The sequence below is a fragment of the Leucoraja erinacea genome, chromosome 19 (assembly GCF_028641065.1).
Source record: "Leucoraja erinacea ecotype New England chromosome 19, Leri_hhj_1, whole genome shotgun sequence".
In the NCBI taxonomy this organism is placed as follows: domain Eukaryota; kingdom Metazoa; phylum Chordata; class Chondrichthyes; order Rajiformes; family Rajidae; genus Leucoraja; species Leucoraja erinaceus.
In genome coordinates, this window is record NC_073395.1 from 16,489,840 (window position 1) to 16,507,554 (window position 17,715).

Consider the following 17,715-nt stretch of genomic DNA (forward strand, 5'->3'; position numbering starts at 1 on the left):
GCTGTGACAATTACTGCCTGATTTCTCTGATGACTATTACCCAGTTACTCTGCCTGGATTATTACACAATTACTCTACGGTGATTATTACCTGGTTACTCTGATGATTATTATCGTGAATATTAACCTAGCTATTTTGTGGTCATTATTACCTGGGTATCCCGGTACTGTACAGTGAGTGTAGCCTTGTATCTTTGCACTGAAGTTTTCAGATATTTTATCAAAATATTGTGGAGATGCTGGAAATAAATGAAAGACACTAAATCAGACAGTCTCTGTGGAAAGAGGAAGACTTGGTACTTCTTGTCATAATATCTGTGTGGTGTGATTACACAGTGTAATGATTACTGATCAGCCATTGATGGTACAATGTCTGATTCACAGATCACAAATGGTTAGTGTGTCCGACTGGGGTTTGTAATGTCCGATTACTTCAAAGTGCCTGCTGCAGGGAACTGTGTGCCAAATGTTGCTTGGTCACCATATTGCCCGCTTTATGTATGGTGATGCGGGTTTTGATGGCCAGTGGCTGTAATATTGCTGAACCAAACTCTGTTGTTTTCCAGGAAAATTCTACTGTAAGCCTCATTTCCGGCAGGCAGGGCGAGAGGCCAGAAAGAGACCAGCAACACCTCCAGCAAGAGCCCAGGTACCAGTGCATGCTTGGCAAAGTTTGATGTATGGGAGGGATTTTGTCACTGTTCCTCAATTTAAGTAGGGATAAACCATAGGCCAGTGAGTCTTCCGTCAGTGGTAGGGAACTATTGGAGAGAATTCTTCGGGGTAGGATTAACGCGCATTTAGAGGAAAATGGGATCATTAAGGACAGTCAACAAGGCTTTATGTGGGGCAGGTCATGGCTTACTAACTTGAATTAGTTTTTTCAGGAAGTGTTTCAGTTTAGTTTATTGTCACATGTACCGAGGTAAGTGAGAAGCTTTTGTTACGTGCTAACCTGTCAGCAGAAAGACAATACATGGTTACAATCGATCCATTTACAGTGTATAGATACATGATTAGTGCAAGGTAAAGCCAGCAAAGTCCGATTAAGGTTAGTCCGAAGGACACCAAAGAGGTAGATAGTAGTTCAGTACAGCTCTCTGTTTGTGGTAGGGTGATTCCGTTGCCTGATAACAGATGGGAATAAACAGTGGTGTGCGTTTTAACACTTTTACACCTGTTGCCTGATGGAAGAGGGGAGAAGAGGGAGTGGCCAGGGTGCGACTCATCCGTGATTATGCTGCTGGCCTTGCTGAGGCAGCGTACGGTATAAATGGTCAATAGAAGGGAGGTCGGTTTTTGTGATGGTCTGGGCTTCATCTCAACTTCTTGGGGTCTTGAATGGAGCTGTTCCCAAACCAAGTGGTGATGCATCCTGATAAAATGCTTTCTGTGCTGCACCTGTAGAAGTTGGTGAGAGCTGTAGGGGACATGACAAACTTCCTAAGCCTTCTAAGGAAGTAGAGGCGTTGGTGTGCTTTTTTGGTCGTTTCTTGGTTCAATATGGGTGGTCCAGAAGTTTTTGGCAATATTGACTTCGGCCCCGTGAATGTGTACAGCTTCGCTTCCTGAAGTTGATCACTTTCTCTTTTGTCATGCTGACATTGAGAGAAAGGATGTCATCTCGACACCAGGACACGAGGTTCTCAATCTCCTTTCTCTACTCCGTCTCATCATTATTTGATATCCGGCCCACAATGGCGGTGTCGTCTGCGAATTTGAAAATTGAATTAGATTTGTACATGGCTGCACAGTCGTGAGTGTGTACGGGAGGAGTAAAGAAGGGGGCTGAGAACACATCCTTGTGGAGCCCCCATGTTGAGGATTACCGTGGAGGATGATTTGTCCCCTACCCTCACTGATTGGGGGCTGTTAGTCAGGACGTCGAGGATCCAGTTGTAGAAATGAGTTTTGATACCAAGCTTGGTGATAAGCTTGGATGGTATAATGGTATTAAAGGCAGAGCAGTAGTCTATAAATAAGAGTCTGATGTAAGTGTCTCTCTTATCCAGGTGTTCTAGGGATGAGTGTAGGGCTAGGGCGATAGCATTGTTGGTAGACCGGTTGTGGCTGTAGGCAAACTGCAGTGGATCAAGACCACTGGGTAGACTGGATTTAATGCCTCTCAAAACATCTCATAATGGTAGATGTCAAGGCCACTGGACAGTAGTGATTTTGGCATGAGTGGTGATGGTGATTGATGAGTGTAGAGCAGTGGATGTTATATACATGGACTTTAGTAATGCATTTGATAAAGTCCCTCATGGTAGGCTGATCCAGAAGTTTAAGATGCAGAGGATCCACAGTGATTTGGTGGTTTACAATCGGAACTGGTTTACCTATAAAAGACAGAAAAGCTTTCAGGCTTTTAGATAATCATCTGCTCAATGGGAAAGGGCAGATGGGAAACTGACCAGCATGATAAAGGGTTCTTGATTATGTTGGCTGCTTTCCTGAAGCAGCATGAAATTATGTTTTCTCTGGTGCATCTAAAGAAGCTTATGCGGGTCATTGGAGATATGCCAAACGTTATATAAAGGCGTTGGTGTGCTTTCCCAGCCACTGCTTCGATGTGCTCCAATACAGATTGTTGGAGATATTTACGGCAAGGAACTTGAAGCTCTCACCCATTTCCACTTTGGCATCATTGATGCTGACTGGGGTTTGTATTCACTTTCTCTAGTTATTGGTCAATAACTGGCTCCTTCATCCTGCTGACGTTGAGGGAGAGTTTGTTGTCTTGCCACCATACCAAGCTCTCTATCTCCCTCCTGTAATCTGTCTCATCATTGTTCAAGATCCTGCCCACTATAGTGATATCAACTGCAAATCTGTAAATGAGCGTAGAGCAGAAATTAGCCCGACAGTCATGAGCGTATAGGGAGCATAATGGGGACTGAGGACGCTTCCTTGCAGGGTACTGGTGTTGAAAATGATCATGGAGGAGATGTTGTCATCTATACTTGATGGTTGTGGACTATGGATCAGGAAGTCAAGGATTCAGTGGCCGAGGATGCGAGGGAGAGGTACTGACTCCTAGTTCCAGGAGTTTGGAGATGATTTTGCATTGGGTTAGAGTTTTCAAGGCAGTAAGTAGGAGTATGATATAGGTATCCTTGTTATCTAGATATTTGCATGGTGAGTGTAGGACTAGCCATGGGCCTTTTGCAACGTTAGGCAAACTTTGCTTTTCCTTGGCACCAGGGTGATAGTGGTCTTCTTGGAACAGTTGTGAACCTCAGAACAGAGTAGGGAGAGAGTAAAGATGTCTGTAAATACTACTGCCAGCTGGACCACACAGGTCCGGAGGTGGCGACTGGGATTCCACATGGACCACTTACTTTCTGTGGGTTCACCATCAGGGTGGCTGATCTGACATCTGCAACAGTGTCCATGGGTATAGACGCACCCGAGGCTGTCGGGCAGATGATGCCATTGTACCAACCTTCTGTTCAAACTGAACAATGAATGCACTGAGCATAGAATGTAAGAGAGAGGTTAGCAAGACCCGAACAGCATTGCCATACAGAGGAACATGGGCGTCTAAGTTAGGTACAAGTAGGTAGAGCGGTATGCTTGTCTTCCTCCGTTGAGCATTAAGTATAAAAATCAGAAACTCATTCCCAGTGTGCTATGTATGGTCCCTGTATACCCAGTGCCATGTACGCTCACTAATGAATTGAATACTTCATGGTCACATGTGACAAGTCACAGTGAAATTCTTTGCTTGCATTCCCAAGGTATGCAAATAGTCACCACATAAAGGGCGCTTAAAAAGTTACGAATTCCCTCCACGCGCCAGGTTCCCCTTTGTTCTTCCCCCCTCATTCATGGCGATCCTCCCACACCGAGTCCTCCATTGTTGATTGTTCTCCCCCTCATTCACGGCGGCCCCCCCACGCCTGGTCCTCCTTTGTTCTTTCCCACGGGGGCAGCGGCGTCCTCACTTCCACGTGTCTGTCCTCGTCCATCGGTCGGTGCCATCATTGACCGCCGCGCCGACTCTCCACTAACTGCCGGGTCCTCTTCGGACGCCTCCGTGACGCTGACCCAGGTCCCAGCCACGGGCTCCACAGACCCAGGCACCTATGGCCTCGGGATTAGTCAACCCGCGAGGCTCTATCTCCTACCCTTGAGGCCCGGACCACGTGGCTCTGGGCTCGACTTCTCAGCAGCACCTCCGGAAGGCAGAGTTTCCTGTGTTCCCAGTGTCGCAGAAGGTCATTGTGTACACGATTATTTTTGGTCGCTGCGTTACCTGGGCTGTGCACGGTCACTGTGTACCCAGTGCCATTTACGATCATTGTGTTCCCAGTGCCGTTTTAATCACTATTTCCAGTGCCGTGTTGTCCCAGTGGTGTTTGCACACTGTGTTCCCAGTACCAGATAAGGTCACTGTGCTACTAGTGCCGCATCATTTACTATGTTACCGGTGTCACGTATAGTCACTGTGTTTCCATTGCTGATTACGTTCACTGGGTTCCCAAGTGCCACATGAGGTCACTGTGTTTTCAGTGCTGTGTACAGTCTCTGTATTCCCTGTGTGTTTACAATCTCTCTGCTCTCACTGCCGTGTACAATCACTGTGTTCCCAGTATTATTTATGGTCACTCTGTTTCCACTGCCATGTATGGTCCCTGTGGGCTGTTTTCAGTCGCTGTGTTGCCAGTTGCCACTTATGGTCACTGTGTGCCCAGTAACGCGTACAGTTTCTCTGTTCCAAGTGCCGCGCACGGCCCCTCTGTTCCCAGTGCTGTTTCGGTCACTGTGTTCCTGGTGTCACGCACGATCACTGTGTTCCCCGAGTGCTTATGTTGACTGTGGTCCCAGTGCCGCGTACACGATGACCACGGAGTGTGTACTCTGATACTGTAACCACCTCTGTTCTGTTTGTTCTCACCCTCCTGCAGGAGAAGGTGTTTGCTCCTCCACTGCCTACCCTGACCCCGGATGGACAACCTATCCCCAAGGAACCGTACATTGTGGGAGCCACAGGTAGTTGTTGTGCCCTTCTTGACGGCGAGTGGCTGCCCTTCCCTCTGAGGAGTGGGTTTGCTCGTCTATACGACGGAATGAACCGATGGATATCCGACACAGCTGATGCAGAACTAGGAAAGGAAGTTATCTCGCCGCCCCGTCCTCGTCCACACATGCGCACCCCTCGACAGTTCAAAGTGAAAGCACTCTGGTGATCTGCCATTTCCATAACTCAAGAGCCTGGTGAATCTCCACCCATCCCTCCTTGCCTCACCACCGCCTGGGCATCCTCGACTGCCCAAGTGACCTAGCTCACTGAGTCCTGAGTCTCCACACCTCTTCCAATATCCCGCCCGTTCTGATGGAAACACCCTCACCAAATCCAGTCTATGCAAAGTGCAGGCACAGAAGATGGAATGCTAGTCCCCTGGCTGATTAGTGGTGGCCAACCATTCTAAGACTACTACAGACACTGCTACTCCAATAAATCTCCTGTTAACAGTTTGGGTCTGGCTGACATGTTTAAGGGTTACACAGAATCTAAATAAGTAATGTCAGTTACAGTGTTGTAACAGTACCACGTGGGATACAGTAACCTGGATTCACCAGCAGATCCAGTGACAGCAGGGTCCAGGGGTAGGCAGATATATGGTGACCCAATGACAACCAGGGATCCAGAGATATAAGGGCCAATGGGGTTCTGGTGATGCCTGAGGATCCAGTGACCAAGGGTTTCCAATGATCCAGTGACAGCCAGGGATCAGGAGATCCAGTGACAGCTCCTGAAAGACACAAAATGCTGGAGTAACTTAGTGGGCCAGGCAGCATCTCTGGAGAAAAGGAATAGGTGACATTTCGAGTTAAGACTCTTCTTCAGACCCTGTTCACCTACGCACAGATCTCAACCGGAAATGTCACGTATTCCCTTTTCTCCAGAGATGCTGCCTGGCCCACTGGGTTACTCCAGCATTTTGTGTCTATCTTCAGTGTAAACCAGCATCTGCAGTTCCTTCCTACACAGCGACAGCTCGGGGTTGGGTTGCAGGTGGGGATTCAGTGATCCAGGGGCAAATAGTGACGTGGAAAACAGCAAGGGATCCCGTGATAGACGTGGATTAAGTGGCCAGGGGACTGACTGTGTAATATGGGACTAACCATGTAACACGTGACTGACGAGAACCCTGTATCACAGACCTGACCGCGTAATACGAGACTGAGGGGAGTTCTATAACAAGGAACTGATGGGGACCATGTAACGTGGACCTGACCATGTAATAAGGGACTGACAGGGATCATGTAACATGGGACTGACGTGTATCTTGTAACACGAGACTGACAGGGATTCATGTAACATGGAACAGACAAGAATCATGTAACACGGAGACTGATGAGGAACTAGTGACCAAGATTAAGATTGTGGATTCAGTCACTCAGAGACTGATATGGATAGAAAACCTGGGGTACGGAGAGGTTCCTGGTGCCAGTGAAACAGTGTATGCCCCAAATACTCAGCAGGTCAGGCGGCATCTGTGGAGACATCAAACTTAATGTCTCACATTGATCACCGTTAATCAAATCTGGAGATTTCTCTCCGCTGTTGCTGCCTGACTTGCTGGGCTCCCTCGGTCTCCATCCTGTAATGCATGGGGAACCAGTAATCGCTGTGAAGACAAAGAGAACTGTGGGGATCGGGTGTATCAGGGGCTGAAGAGATCGAGTAAAACAGCGTGCAGGAGGACGAGTGTATCATAAAGCCCTTCAACCTGTCCCTCCATTGGGTAAGAACATGTCAGTCTGATCCTGGCCCAGCCACACTTCCCATTGTCGATGACTCCCTAATGCGCCAGGGCTCATCTGCGCCTCAAATATATACAGCAATAACGGACACTACCCCCCTCCATCATGGCCCATTATAATGAGGGTTATCTGCACTTCATGCTTTGTAGGGTAGGATTGCAAAGGTTTATAATCAGTCCTCATCTCAGTCTAATGTAATGCAAGAGACTGCAGATGGGATCTGGGGCAAAATGCAAAATGCTGGAGGAGCTCAGCGGGTCAGGCAGCATCTGTGTAAGGAATGGGATCAGACTTCTTCAGTCTGGAGGACCTCAGAGAAACACCATATTGCACTCTACGTGCCTCCGTCCTTCAGTCTGAAGAACATCATCATTCCATTCCTCACCACAGATGCTGCCTGACCTGCTGAGTTCCTCCAGCAGTTTGCTTTTTGCTTAAGTGGAGGTCCCTTTAGCATGGGATCATACACCCTGGCTCTGGCTGTCCCTGCCAGAGGAAGCATCAACACCTCCCCTGTCACCCCACCGCGCTCCTGAAGCCACAGCCAAAGACAGCACAGATGTTGGAAATATGAAATCAAAACAGGAGAAAAAAATCTGAGATACTCAGCAGACCAAGTGGAATCTGTGGAGGGAGAAACAGAGTTGGCATTTCAAATTAGAACTAGAAGTGAGAAATTAAATTTGTTTTAAGTTGCAGAGAAGATGAATTGGGGAGGGGGGGGGGGATGGGGGTTTCAGGCAGAACAGATACCAATGTCCATGACACAGTGAAGAGGCAGAGAAGCAGAATTACATAAATGGGGGTGTGGTGCAGCTGAGAGAGGGAGGGAAGGTCTGTCTGAGGAGGAGACAGTGGATGGAATCTGAAATACCCGTAAAGGAGAGAGAGACCGATGGAAATGTGAAGAGCCAGGGTAGAATGGGAGTTCATCTGAAGTGGTTGATGTTAAGCCCTGAAGGTTATAATGTGCCACGTGGGAGAGAGTTCAGTGGGGGAGTGGACTAGTGAGTTAACGTGTCGGGTAACATCCTCCTCATGACTAAAGAGCCAGCACCCAATCTGGCCGTGAATACTGAACGTAGCACATAGATTGCATGAGGTGGAAGTGAATCGTTGCTTCACATGGAAGGATGTCATGGGTCCCTGGGTGGTGGGAAGTGAAGAGGTGAAAGGACAAGTATTATTTCTCTGCAGTTGCAAGAGAAAGTGTGGGAAGGGGGGGTGAGGGAGCGGTTTTGTGGAGAAGGAAATTGTGAAGGAAACAGTGCCTACAGAAATGTGACAGGGAAAAGGAAGATGTGCCTGGTGGTCACATGATAACTGGTGCCATGGAAGGAGAGGATAATGGGAACGCTCCACGTGTTCTGCGTAACTGGAGAGGGATTTGCGAGCAGCAGTGCAGGAAATGCTACAGGGAGTTGGTCAGCCATGGGACAAAGGGAGCCATTGATGAGCGGAAAATACACCTCTCAGTAGCAGTGGTGTGGAAAGAGATGTCAGAGTAGATGAGGCAGAGACAGAGAGATCAGGAGACTGGAATGCAACTTAAGACCTTCATTGCTAACTTCCAGTCCTGATGAAAGGTTGTTAACCTGAAACGTTAAAGGGCCTGTCCCACTTACACGACCTTTACAGGCAACTGCCGGCACCTGTCATAGGTCACCGACATTTTCAACATGTTGAAAATTCAGTGGCAACCAGAAAGACGCTACAACTCTTTGGAGACCTCTCATGATCATTGGAGACCTCTCACAACCATACATGCGACCCCTGGCGACATGTCACAGGTGACCTCTCACGACCTTAGGGGACCTCTCTCGACCATACCTGTATGGTCATGAGAGGTCATGAGAGGTCTCCAAAGAGTCGTAGCATCATTTTGGTTGCCACTGAATTTTCAACATGTTGAAAATTACAGCGACCTATGATGGTGCCGGCAGTCGCCTGTAAAGGTCGCGTAAGTGGGACAGGCCCTTAACGGCCTCTTGCTTCACAGATGTTGCCTGAGGTGCTGAGTATTGTGCCAATATTTTCTTTTTCTGGGATCTTCTGTCTCAGTAAGATCACCTCTTGTTCTTCTAAACTCCAAAGCATGAGGGAATAGCCTACTTAATCTTTATTTGTAACATACTTGGGATCAACAAAGTGCACCGTACGTTGTCTCCAAGGCAAACACTTCCTTTCATGAGTAAGAAGACAAAGACAGGTGTCCAGTGACAAGGAAGCTGATGGGGATCCGGTAATACATATTTGGGGATTTGAGGACCAGGATGAATGTTGGGACTTGATCGTGGGAGAATGACGGGACACAGCGACAAGGGAACAATGACAACAGGTGAGGACTGGTAGAGTGGAATGATGGTCATTGTTATCACAGAGGCTACGGAAACCAGGAGGACGATGTGCTCCCTGTGAGAATGAGGATCTAACCATGAGGTGAAAGGAATGGATGCAGTCACAGAGGGGTTGAAATGCGTCCATAAAACGTGTGTTGGTGTCTCTTCAGCTGCAAGAAGAAGAATAAGAATCCACTGAGAAGTGGAGCAAAGGGTATCTTTATTGGTCAGGTTCCAGGAATGTTTAATTGTCAGGATCCAGGTATGTTGGGGATCCAGTAAAGCGGATTGATGGGGCTCCACTAAGAAGAGGAGCAAAGTGCATCAAACAGTGAGAGCAGCATGACTCCAGAGACATGAGGAACAATGGGAATGCACCGGACATGGAACCAAAGAGCTGTAGAGTGAGGAGAGAACAGGTAGCAGGGGATAGAGAGAGAATGAGCTGGATCAGGTAGAGGGGGAACAGGAGTAGAATGGGGTTAAGGAGAACAAACTTGGAGAGGAGAGAGGAAGAGTGAATGGGGAGCAGGAGTAGCAAGAGCGGGAAATTGTGTTCAGAGGGATCGGGGCTTGAGGAGAGAGTGAGCAATCGAGAAATATGAAAAGGGAAGCAAATGAAACAGGAGGAGGCTGGGAACAGGGAGTCGAGAAAGTAGGGGGAGGGAACAGGGAACAACAATGGGAAGGAACGGAGCGCGAGAGCAAACGGGGAACTGGGAGCATTGAGAGTGAATAAGCTGGGAAATGGGAGGGGGAAGCAAACAGGACACAGGGACTGGAGAGTGGACAGTGAAGGCCAAGTCATGAAATATATTCTAGTACCTGTAGTATATTTTATAATGCCAGTAAGATCACTGGATATGGGGAGAAGGGATGAAGGCAAGAACAGGGCTACAAGTGGATGATCAGCCGTGAATATTGTCGATTCTGAGTCGTACAGTACAGAAGCAGGCTCTTTGGCCCAACTTGTCCATGCCGACCAGATTTATAATTGTGCGAGTCCCATTTCACTGCCTTTGGCCCATATCCCACCCAACGTTCCAGGCATGTAGTTGTCCAAATGTCTTAAATGTCACCATTATAGCTGCCTCTACAGTTTCCTCTTGGCAGCTCATTCCATGAATACACCACCTTCTACTCAAAGCTTCAGATCTCTTTTTTCCCCTTCACCTTAATCCAATGATGTTCATTTTCCCCAGAGATGCTGCCTGACCCACTGAGTTACTCCAGCATTTTTTTGTCTATCTTTGGTGTAAACCAGCATCTGCAGTTCTTTTTTGTTACCTTTAGTTCTAGACTTTCTCTACCCTGGGAAAAAGACTATGACCATTCACCCTATCTATGCCCTTCATGATTTTATAAATCTCTGCAAGGTCACTCCACAGCCTCCTACGCTCCTTGGAAAAAAGTCAAGCCTGTCCAGTCCCACCTTATAACTCAGGCCTCCAGTCCTGTTAACATCCTGCAAAATCTGTTTTGCGTCCTTTCCAGCTTAACAATATCCTTCTTAGATAAGGACGAGTGCACACAATACCCCAAATGTGGTCTCACCAATACCTTGAAGAGCAGGTTTGAAGTAATGATGGACTACTGCCGCTGCTTCAGAGAGTGTGAGGGTGAGCAGGAAGCAGTGGGTGAGAGAAAACGGAGAAGAGATCAAACATCGAACATGGAAAGGGAAAATAAGCAGGGAACAGAGAGGAGGAGGGGAGAGAGAAGGACAGTGAGGAGCGGGAGAGAGGGATAATGATCGGGGGGGTGAGCAGGGGAGAGAGAGAAGGGGAAAAGAATGAAACTAGAGAGTGGAGAGAAGGGTGTGGGAGAGGGATCAAGGAAAACAGGATGGGACAGCAAGAGGAAACAGTGAACAAACAGTAAAAAAAAAATGGGAGCAGGAAACGCAACCGGAACGGAGGAGGAGAAGAAATTGAGAGCAAGCGAGAGAGCAGGAAATGGCATGGGACGGAGGGAGCAGGGGATGGGGGGGGAGTGAAGGACGGAGAGGGAACAAGATCGGGAGCAAGGACAGGGAGCGAACCGGGGGAGGGAGCAGCGGAGGAACAGAGACCAGGGAACGTGGACCTGCAGACGGAACGAACGGGACGGAGGGAGCACGAGATGGAGGGTGCAGGTAGGGGAAGGGAATGGGACGGAACGAGCTGGGGACTGAGAGGGTGAATGAGACGGAGGGAGCAGGGGGAGGGAACGGGACGGAGAGTGCAGTGGACCGGGAGGGAGTGGAGAACGGGGAGGGAACAGGGATAGGGAGCAAGTAGGGGGCAGGTGGCGAGGACAGACGGAGCAGGGATCAGAAATATAAAACAAGTGAGCAAGCAGGAAATGGAGAGGAGGTACTGAGCAATGAGCGGGAGTGGGAGAGGGAGGAGGCCGAGCAGAGAAGGAACGAGCCAGAAAGATTTCGGAGCAAGGCCAAGATGGGAGTGAGCAATGGAAAAGCGAACGTTCATTGGTAGATTACTTATCCTTTGGCAAGGGTTTCGTCCTAGAGCAGTGGATTTCTTTGGCTCCGGCATTTTCTTCCCCTATCATTTTTACTGGGTATTTTAGCAGGAGAGTTCTCTGTACAATGACATTACATTCATCTTACTTGTGAGCTTCTACAGTGCATGAACTCAAGGTGGTCTCAGCGCTGAATGAAACAATCATAATTCAGCCTTGCTTGACGTGAGTGGGGACATACTGAGAAAGGCGAGCGATGCAAGCATGCACCCGGTGTGGGAAACCTCCGGGTAATATCAGAGTGAAACAGAGAAGAGATAAAATAGAGACTTTCATTGATATCACATGGCAGGCAGCTCAGAACATCCCAGTGCTATTTACACCCAGCAAAGTCTAGTCCATTTCTCTCAGGGTTGCAGCCTACTTGATTTCACTCCATTTCTGAGGAGTGGAGGATGCCAATGCGTGAATTCATTTTTAACGTCAGCAGCTCGTTACACAATTAATCACCATGTTGTCTTGACAGAGAGAGGTCTGGGTCCTGTGGCAAGAAGACAGGAATTTAAGCTATAGAACAGAAGCGCTGGACTAACTCAGCGGGTCAGGCAGCATCTCTGGAGGACGTGGACAGCTGGCTGTGCTGTGTGGCCAGAACACTTGAACACAGAGGCACACTCTAAGCGCAGATAGACGCACTCCGACTGCGCAAACCCATATGAGAGCACAGAAGCGATCTTACTCACTACCCATTTCCAAAGTAATGTAATGCTTGCAAGCCTTGCCTGTTCACTCCGTCTCTAAAAGTAAAACCACCAGTGGGAGCACGCAGTGGACCAAGCAGCCTCTGTGGAGAGAAAAGGAAGAGTTATCTTTCCACCAGCTGCAGTTGTTTTTATTTTCACGCTCCCACTAATAACCTTTTCCTAATTGCTTGATATCTAGTTCAGAAACCTGGATTGAGGGAAGCTTTATCAAGGATACTGGGCAGATTTATTTGCTCTTTAAAATTGTGCCCTGAAAACTGTTTGTGGATGTTCTCATCTCCGACCAAATAGCACGGCCCCTGTCCTACACTGAAAAGTCCATCTGATTTGTGGGATCTTCATCAACTGGGCTAATGGGCTGAGGAATGACTGATGGAGTTTAATTCAGATAAATATGAGGTGTTGCATTTTCAAAAGACAAAGCAGGGCAGGACTCGCACAGCAAATGGTGGTGCCCTGGGGAGTGTTGTAGAACGTAGAGACCAATGAGTACATGGTCCCTTGAAAGCGGTGAAACAGGCGGGTAGCCCTGACTCAAGAATGTTAAGCACAGTTTGCAGTGTCTCCATTCTGTTTACTCTAACTGTTAGTAGCTGCTTCAGGTACTGTGAGGACAGCAGTCCTGGACATGCCCACCGTTTATATTGGTGATGGCAGGGTAGGTCGTCAACCTCACAGCCCCAGGATCCAAACACTGCGTTGCATTTACCCCTGTGGTGACCAGCGGGACAACACGGGGCCGGGCGAGTGAGGGGCAAGGTGTGGGCGATGGGGCTGAGACAGATGCAAGGTCGTGCATGGGGCAGAGGTGGCCAGCAGGAGTGTGGAACCAAAATCCACACGGCACCAGTGGCCAAGGTGGGTAAATGGGTGTCTACTCGTGTGATGTCAGTACAGAGCGTTTAATTGTCATATGCACGAGGCCCAGAACAATGAGCTCCTTACTTGCTGCAGCTTTACAGGTACACGATAAACAGTAAATTATCAGGCAAACCAGAGCGTGATAGTGCAAAACCAGAGTGCGTAGTGTTGATTCCCTGGTCAGTGTTGTGTGTTCCCTTGGGCTGGGCTGCCACAGTATTATGTTCCCTTCCCTGCCCCAGATCAGTCTTGAGCTGCTTCAGTTAGTTCCTCTGTTGTCCCATTCGACTGTGCTCCCCGCTTCACCAATACTTCACCCACCCTCGCTGACAATCTTCTTTTCTCTCCCGTGACAGAGCCCTGGCAGGCAAAGCGTCTGCGCGGCACTCCAGAGAGGATCGAGCTGGAGAACATCCGAGTGTCCCTGGAGCGGGAGGAAGATCTGCAGGAGGTGCCGGAGGAGACACTTGCTGAGCACAATCTGAGCAGCGCTTTGCACCAAACCAGCCAAGAGCCCGGCAGCAGGTCAGTGTCGGACAGGACGGCAGTCCTGCAAACCCCTGAGAAACAGACCCCTCGGTGTCGCAACCTTGCATGGGCCAAATAAATCTCCCACCTTTCATCTAATCCAGACCCCCAATGTCTGGACCTACCTCGTCAGCCTAGTGTTTGTCTACCTCCGTCTCGCAGTGTTGTACGTGTCTGATTACATTTGCTTTCTGGATGGTTGTGTCTAGTTTCTTTCCTGTGGTGTCTCGTATGCAACAGATAATGTTGGCAATCCTCAGCGGGCCGGCCACCTCTGTGGGAAGAGAAACATAGTCAACGTTTCAGATCAAACACTTTCGTTAGAACTTGAAAAGTCCACACCTGAAATAAAATCTCTGTTTCTCTCTCCTTAGACACTGCCCCGACCTGCTGAGTGGGTCTGTTATTGTCTCCTCGTGCATGACCCTGCTTGGAGCCATATAGCACCGAAACGGGCCCTACTCTTCTGCCCAACTCATCCATGTCTAAGATGCCCATCTAAGCTAGTCTCACTTGCCTATGGTTGTCTCCTATCCATCTAAATCTTTCATAGAGTCGTAAAGTCGGACAGAATGGAAACAGGCCCATCGGCCCAGCTTGCCCACACCAACCAACATGTCGCATCTACACTAGTCCCACCTGCCTGCATTTGGCCCATATCCCATTAAGCCCATCCAATTCCATGTAACTATGTAAATGTTTCTTAAACGTTGTGATAGTACCTGCCTCAACTATCGGCTCTTGCAGCTCGTTCCATATACCCACTACCCTTTGTATAAAAAAAGGTTACCCCTCAGGTTCCTAGTAAATCTTTCCCTCCTCACCTTAAACTTATGTCCTCTGGTTCTCGATTCTCCTACTCTGGGCAAGAGACTCTGTGCGTTTACCTGATCTATTCCTCTCGCAATTTATTTTCTACCCATTTACCTGTCGAAATGGTTTTGCACTTTGTAATTGTACCCGCATCAACCACATCCCTGGCAACTTGATCCACGTATCTATCACCTCATATGTGAAAACCTTGCTCCTCGGGTCCCCTTTAAATCTTTCACTTCTTATCTTAAATCTATGCCGTCTAGTTTTAAACTTCCCCATGTATGCTCCTTGTGATTTTATAAACCAGTATAAGATTTATTTGGCAGGAATATCAGGCGGGGGATGAGGATCAGATTTCTCATCCAGTGTGGGTGTGGGGGATAGGAACTCCACAACTGAAAGGATGAGACAGACCAAAACCCTCATCACATTTAAACAGAGGGAAGTTAATCGGGCTATGGGGGAATAAAAAAAATTGAGATTAATGCAAGCCGGTGCAGACTCGATGGACTTATTTCTGTACAGTGTCTCTCTATGACTCTAAAAAAGGCAGAAAATGCTGGAAACACACAGAAGGCCAGGCAGCATCTGTGGAGAAGAACAGAGAGTAAATATTTCAAGCCAACTTCCTTTGCCAGAACCTTTTTGATGTGAGCGTGGAGAGCTGCAATCTACATACAGTGCTGGGAGGTGGGATCAGGGTGAGGAACTCATTATTGATCGCCTTGCAAAGGATGGGCTTCATTTTGTGCTGCGTATTTTCTACACAACTGTGATTTCAGCTGCTGGTCTTGTCCTGCCTATCACTCTGTCTCGTCCTGTGTATCGTGCCGGGCAGTGCTTAATTTCCGTGCAGTCTCTACCTCTGTTGCAATCTCTGTATGTCCGCTAATTTATCCACCCTACTATCACTGTTGGAGCCAGGGCACTGCTTATCAAGTGACATATCTGCATTCAGTTGCAGCAGCTCTGAGTACGAAATGGAGGAGGACGAGGAGGAGGAGGAGGAGGAAGAAGATGAGGAGGACAAGGAGGATAAGAGGGATGAGGAAGATATGTTGTCTCCCTCAGTGGACGGAGTACCATGGAGAAAAGCAGCGGAGGCCCAGCAGTTGCTGAAGAAAAATTCAGAGGAAGACAGTGAGGCAGAGAGCGAGGATGAGGGACATTCACAATCGAGTTACGGTGAGTGACACTGTCCGACATGCAGGAGCTTCCTTCTGAGGTGATTATCATTAGCCGAGGAAACTTTTGAACTAATTGTCTAAACCCTAGATCATTGCAGGGCGCTGCTCCCAGTCAAAGGCCAGTTGTCATCGGTCCTTTGGAGTCTACAAAGCCCTCGTGACTACTGAGCAAGTGGGGAGGCGAGTGGAGCTTGGTCTCCTTGAAGGGTGTCTAACGTAGAGCTGATCTCCAGAGGGCTCGCTGGAGAGAGGAAGCAGCGCATGGGGATGGATCTATTGGGAAGTCGACTATACGGGAAGGTCCGAGTTCAGTGGGAGAGTTAAAATATTGTAGGTGCGGAGTTCAGGACAAGAGTTAGTGTACTGGAGGCATTGAGCTCCAAGGGAGAGTTAATACACCAGGGATACATAGGAGTTGGAGATGTTAATGCACGGGATATATGGGGGGTCACAGGGAATAATGAACTAGGGATTTATAGGGAATGGGGGTCAATACACTGGAAACTAGTTATAACTAGTTATGTACGTGCTGCGGAAGTTAACAAACTGGAGATGTTTCATAAGGGCAGGGGGAGTTATTGCACCAGAAGGATCAGCTTAATTGATGTAGCAGAACCCAAATGATGTGAGTTGGGTTCAATGGGAGTTAATGTAATGGATCATTGACCCCCTCGTGCCTGTTCTGCCGTTCACTGAGATCTTGACCCGAGTGCCACTCTCCTGCACCAACCCCATTTCCCTCGATTGTCTGAACATCTAAATGTCTCTGTTTGAGCCCACGCAGTTACAGAGCCTCCACAACCTTCCTGTGTAGAAAATTCCAAACATTCCCACTTCCCTGGGTGAAGCATCATGTGTGCCTTGTCTATCGATTCCCATGTGCTGTGTTCAATGCAGTTTATTGTCACGTGTACCGAGGTACAGTGAAAAGCTTTTTGTAACGTGCTAACCAGTCTGCAGAAAGACTATACATAATTACAATCGATCCGTTTACAGTGTATATGATAAGGGAATAACGTTTAGTGCAAGGTAAAGCCAGCAAAGTCCGATCAAGGATCATCAAAGAGGTAGATAGTAGTTCAGCACTTTTCTCTGGTTGTGTTAGGATGATTCAGTTGCCTGCTCCAAAATCTCTCAATTCTTTCTCACGTGTCGTTCCAGCCCTGAAAGGCTGATCCTTTATTTTAAAATTTTAACCCGGCCTCTTGACACCACACCCAGAAGAAAGAGCATCAACTCTGACAAACCCCACAAGAATTTTGTGTCATCAATGAGATCATCTCACTAAACTCGAGACAACAGGCCCGGTCCACAGTCTGCTTTGGCCTTTATTGTGAGACAGTGTGAGCAGGAGTAAACTCCCTTACTGCAAATTATACATGGCTCTGGTGAGAACATACCTGGAGTATTGGGTCATTTTAGTCTCTTTACCGCAAGAACATAAAACAGTACAGCACAGGAACAGGTCCTACAGCCCACCTTGTTGATGCCAATCACGATGCCAAATTAAACTAATCCCATCTGCCTGCACTCGATCTACATCCCTCTATTCCCTTCCTGTTCATAGGCTCCTTAAATGTCACTATGGTATCTTGATTAAACCACCACCACTGGCCATGCATTTCAGGCACCTTTGTTTAAAAAAACACATTCTCCACACATCTCCTTTAAACTTTCTCCCTCTCACCTTAAAGTTATGCCCACTAGTTTTTGACATTTCCACCCTGAGAAAAATATTTTGGTGAATACCGATCCAAAATACTCAGTTAGTTCTTCGCCCACCTCCTCTAAAGATCTTCTTACACCTGAAAAGTCAACAGATTGGTTCTTGTGATGGGGATTGGTTGTAGGAGCAAAGATTGGGTGCTCCCGTCTCCCCCAAAGACGAGTGGGTTTAATTGTAAATTAATTGGCCTCTGTAATATTACCCCTGGTTTGTAGGGGGTGGATGAGAGAGTAGGATCAAGTAGAACTAGTGCGAACG

The 17,715-nt window shown here is 48.0% G+C and overlaps 1 protein-coding gene across 1 annotated transcript in view; it reads left to right on the forward strand.

Moving 5' to 3' along the window:
- Nucleotides 1-17,715, forward strand: part of LOC129706261 (F-actin-monooxygenase MICAL3-like) — a 206,920-nt gene that overhangs the window by 134,096 nt on the left and 55,109 nt on the right. Inside the window, exons 21-24 of the mRNA XM_055650410.1 lie at nucleotides 566-648; nucleotides 4,910-4,994; nucleotides 13,557-13,725; nucleotides 15,503-15,729. Coding sequence (XP_055506385.1) covers nucleotides 566-648; nucleotides 4,910-4,994; nucleotides 13,557-13,725; nucleotides 15,503-15,729 — 564 coding nt within the window. The remainder of the gene's footprint in view (nucleotides 1-565; nucleotides 649-4,909; nucleotides 4,995-13,556; nucleotides 13,726-15,502; nucleotides 15,730-17,715) is intronic.